The sequence below is a fragment of the Staurois parvus genome, unplaced genomic scaffold, assembly GCF_062004578.1.
Source record: "Staurois parvus isolate SC_StPar_1 unplaced genomic scaffold, SC_StPar_1.0 ptg000534l, whole genome shotgun sequence".
NCBI classification, from domain to species: Eukaryota; Metazoa; Chordata; class Amphibia; order Anura; family Ranidae; genus Staurois; species Staurois parvus.
The window spans coordinates 194,675-199,343 of record NW_028318330.1 but is presented as its reverse complement, the minus strand read 5'-3'; the positions used below and the strand labels follow the sequence as shown (position 1 = coordinate 199,343).

General features: G+C 45.1%; 1 protein-coding gene across 1 annotated transcript; it reads left to right on the top strand.

The window, feature by feature from the left end:
- Positions 1–362: 362 nt before the first annotated feature.
- LOC149451510 (uncharacterized) lies at positions 363–4,669 on the top strand. The gene is made up of 3 exons (XM_089690571.1): positions 363–497; positions 606–747; positions 2,810–4,669. Exons 1-3 carry the CDS (start codon positions 363–365, stop codon positions 3,733–3,735), a joined length of 1,203 nt encoding a protein of 400 aa, XP_089546697.1. The 3' UTR covers positions 3,736–4,669.

Sequence of the window (4,669 nt, the reverse complement as noted above, 5' to 3'; positions counted from 1 at the left end):
TCCTAAAGTTGAGGTTAAAGAAGAGATAAAAGAGGAGGAGGATGAGGATGGGGGGATGGAGGAGTCAGAGCTTCTAAAAGAACACAAAGATCTGTACCAGGACACCATGGTGGAGTCATCCAGCTACAGGAACCCACCAGAGAGATGTCCCCGTCCTCTGTATTCCCGGGATTCCACACAGGAAGGTCACACCATCCCTCACCATCATCAGGTAGATGATGACAATTATTGGTAGTTGTGATTTATACACAGCATGTTTGTTACAATGAATGTTTTATTATATCTTTCAGAGTGGAATCCTCGGGGATGATAATATTGATGTTAAAGAAGAGTATAAAGAGGAGGATGAGGAGTATGGAGTGATGGAGGAGTTTTCAGAAGGACACAAGGATATGATGGAGCCACCTAATACCAGGAACCCCCCAGAGAGATGTCCCCGTCCTCTGTATTCCCGGGATTCCACACAGGAAGGTCACACCATCCCTCACTATTACAAGGTTGGTGGGATGGAGCATCTAGAACATGGACTTGTAGGGGGGATGTGTGGATATTTTATGTGACCTTATATTTTACAGATGATATTTTCTCTCATTTTCTTGATTTAGAGTGGAGATCCAATCGATATAGAATTTGAGGTGAAAGCAGAAGAAGAAGAGGCGTATGTGAGGGATGATCAGCAGTCTATGGAGGAGGATGGAATAACGGGGACATTTATAGAGGAGGACACTCCTACAGAGATCAGCACAGGTGGGTCATGAACACTAAATCCATTCCTCCACCCATACTGCTCACTGATTGGTCCAGAGTAGGGCGGGGACTGGGTGATATCAGCCTGTAATCCCCTGGTCACTTTCCTGAGCTGTGTTCCCCGTCCTGTATTCCTGGATTTCTCTCGGATAATCTTCCTTCTCTGTGCTGCAGACACAATTTATGTATCTAGACTGGATTTATGGAGGTTCTGGGGATCAGCTGGCAGCAAAATGTTCATTTCACTATAGGCATTGATCTACCTAAGCACAGGAGCATGTGATTTGGGTCTCCTTCCCCATGCCCTGGTCTAGTAAGATCTCTGATAGAACATTTCTCCCAGGGTTCCTTGCTCTGTTATCTGCTGGCTGTGCCGGGTGGAAGGATACGTCTGTAGTGTCTCAGACCCAAGTCACTGAGTGCAGTCTCAGGAGATGGGAGGCAGCGGTGTGGGACCTCTGAAACTTGTCTACAGTAAACATTTAGATTACAATTGATTACTGAATGATAATTATGAGGCCTGACCTTTACACTGTATAATTTATATTGTCCATTCCATACTCCTGACCCCTGCACTATATACTCTATGTTGTACATTACATACTCCTGACCCCTGCACTATATACTCTATGTTGTACATTACATACCCTTGACCCCTGCACTATATACTCTATGTTGTACATTACATACTCCTGACCCCTGCACTATATACTCTATGTAGTACATTACATACCCCTGACCCCTGCACTATATACTCTATGTTGTACATTACATACTCCTGACCCCTGCACTATATACTCTATGTTGTACATTACATACTCCTGACCCCTGCACTATATACTCTATGTAGTACATTACATACTCCTGACCCCTGCACTATATACTCTATGTTGTACATTACATACTCCTGACCCCTGCACTATATACTCTATGTTGTGCAATACATACCCCTGACCCCTGCACTATATACTCTATGTTGTGCATTACACACTCCTGACCCCTGCACTATATACTCCATGTTGTACATTACACACTCCTGACCCCTGCACTATATACTCTATGTTGTACATTACATACTCCTGACCCCTGCACTATATACTCTATGTTGTACATTACATACTCCTGACCCCTGCACTATATACTCTATGTTGTACATTACATCCTCCTGACCCCTGCACTATATACTCCATGTTGTACATTACATACTCCTGACCCCTGCACTATATACTCTATGTTGTATATTACATACTCCTGACCCCTGCACTATATACTCTATGTTGTACATTACATCCTCCTGACCCCTGCACTATATACTCCGTGTTTTACATTACATACTCCTGACCCCTGCACTATATACTCTATGTTGTACATTACATACTCCTGACCCCTGCACTATATACTCTATGGTGTACATTCCATAGTCCTGACTTCTGCTCTCCCCCTCCCCCCACTGCTATATGTACACATAATATAGATTCTCTTTTGTTACACCCATTTCCTCCCAGCTGGACATTTTATATCGGATGATGTGATTGGAGCACAGACTTTTACATGGTGATAATAATGTGATAACATCCTCCAACTTTGGACCCTTAAACAGAAAGTGATAATGAGGGAGGAGTCAATACCCCAATGATGGTGGTCTTCAGGATCAGTCCAGTCTTCATCTTGGTTGTTCTCCCCCCATCCTCACTCTCTGACCTCTGGTGGGGCTCAGCCCCGCTGTTCTTCATGACTAAATCATGGAGTAAATAAGGAAGTGCAGTACTTCTTGTGTTGGGAAGATGGCGATGAGTGATAGAGGGGGTGGGGACCCTCGTCCTATAATCCCCTCATCACTGTCCCTCCTATAAAAGACAGTTCTGGTTGTTTCCTCACTCTCTGACTAAGGTCCATGAATAAAGAAATGACCTGGTAGGAGATCAGAGGAGCCATTTCCTAGTTCCCTTGAGAGTGGAATTGTAAGCTCCTCAGAGACCAAGCTGCCTGATGTGGGCGGAGTCCTGGTTTGGGGGAACCAATCAGCTCCTGTCTAGTAATCCTCTTTGTCTTTGTATTTTAGTCCATGGCCGGGAGATGAGGAAAACCTCCGAGGATTGTCTCACTTTGTCTCCAGACTGGAAAGCAGAAGATGAGGACATCACACAGTATAGTCCAGGAGAAAACCCGGCTCCCTCCAATGTCCATCCGGCACCACCCAGTGTAGATGGACCATCGGATTCCTCGTATCCTGAGGAACCTCAGACTGTGCGGGACCGGGCCGGCCTTCCAACAGGGAAGAGCTTCTCCTGTACTGAGTGCGGGAAATGTTTCCGTTGTAAATTCCATCTTGATGAGCATAACAGATCTCACTCAGGTGAAAAACCATATTCCTGTACTGAGTGCGGGAAGAGTTTACGTTATAAATGCAGTCTTAATAGGCATAAAAGATCTCACACGGGGGAGAAGCCATATTCCTGTCCTGAATGTGGGAAATGTTTTTCATTTAAGTCCATTCTTTCCAAACATCAGAGATCTCACATGGGGGAGAAGCCATATTCCTGTCCTGAGTGCGGGAAATGTTTTTCAAAGAAGTCCAATCTTTCCAAACATCAGAGATCTCACACGGGGGAGAAGCCGTATTCCTGCTCTGAGTGTGGGAAATGTTTTTCATCGATGTCCAGTTTTTACAGGCATCAGAGATTTCACATGGGGGAGAAGCCGTATTCCTGTCCTGAGTGTGGGAAATGTTTTTCACAGAGTTCACATGTTTGCACACATCAGAGATCTCACATGGAGGAAAAGCCGTATTCCTGTCCTGAGTGTGGGAAATGTTTTTCAGATAAGTCCCATCTTTCCAGACATCAGAGATCTCACACGGGGGAGAAGCCATATTCCTGTCCTGAGTGCGGGAAATGTTTTTTACAGAAGTCCGATCTTTCCAGACATCAGAGATCTCACACGGGGGAGAAGCCACGTTCCTGTCCTGAGGGAAATGTTCCTCACTGAAGTCCTGTCTTCCTGTACATCAGGGGTCCCACACAACCCTGGAGGTGTATTAGTGCCTTGAGTGTGGGAAATGTCTTCTAGATGAATGTTGCTGGACATCCCAGCTCTCATGTGGGGAAGAAGCACACCCTGATATACACCTCAGATATACTCCATGGCTGATCTTCATCATGGAAGAAACCGTTCATAAGGTGGACAGAGGCCCCTAAAGACATGGATGAAGTGTGGAACCGGGTTGGCCATTGATATCAGGAGAAGAATAAAAATGGAGTCCTGACCTAGAGCACTGGGCTGACTTCTCATTGGGGTGCAGCCTATATAGTAGAGATGGTTTGTGTAGCAAACTAGCTCCTCAGAGCTGGAAGCGGAGTTCCTCTGTTCCTTGCTGTATTTGAGATCTTCCTCGAATCATTCCTCACATCCCCCCCTTGCATTCCTGTGAGGCAGACTTTATCTCCTGGCAGATGAGGTGGAACAACCTAAGACATGAGAAGTGGAGACAGGCTGTCTACGAACGTTTCACTTTGGTCACCCAAAGCTATGTAAGCCCCACACCTTATCAAAAGAACTGAACATTCCTCAGATCAACTGTATGGTTCATATCACGGGATATGAAGCTGGTAATTTAGTGTAGAGTTTCCCAATGACCACTCCCAAGTCAGAGCCCCCCCTTCCCTTTTGAGAGGGACCTTTAAGAGAGTTAAGTGAGTTAGTCTGTGTCACACTGACACACTCAGAGATCTCCGAGGTAACATCGTAACAAGAGGAGATCAAAGAACTCACCCTGCTCACAACTTGGACTGCAAACCCAGGCATATGGGCAAGTAACTCGACCCTGTAATCTTCTTCCTAATTATCTCTTTGCTGTGTCTTTATATACATATATATATATATTTGTGACATCTCTTTGTAAATATTGTATTGCACCTGTTTT

Coding starts and splice junctions, on each gene's coding strand:
- LOC149451510 (XM_089690571.1), top strand. CDS start 363: ATGGAGGAGTTTTCAGAAGGACACAAGGATATGATGGAGCCACCTAAT. Junction 498..605: donor CCATCCCTCACTATTACAAG/GTTGGTGGGATG, acceptor TTCTTGATTTAG/AGTGGAGATCCAATCGATAT. Junction 748..2,809: donor TCCTACAGAGATCAGCACAG/GTGGGTCATGAA, acceptor TTTGTATTTTAG/TCCATGGCCGGGAGATGAGG.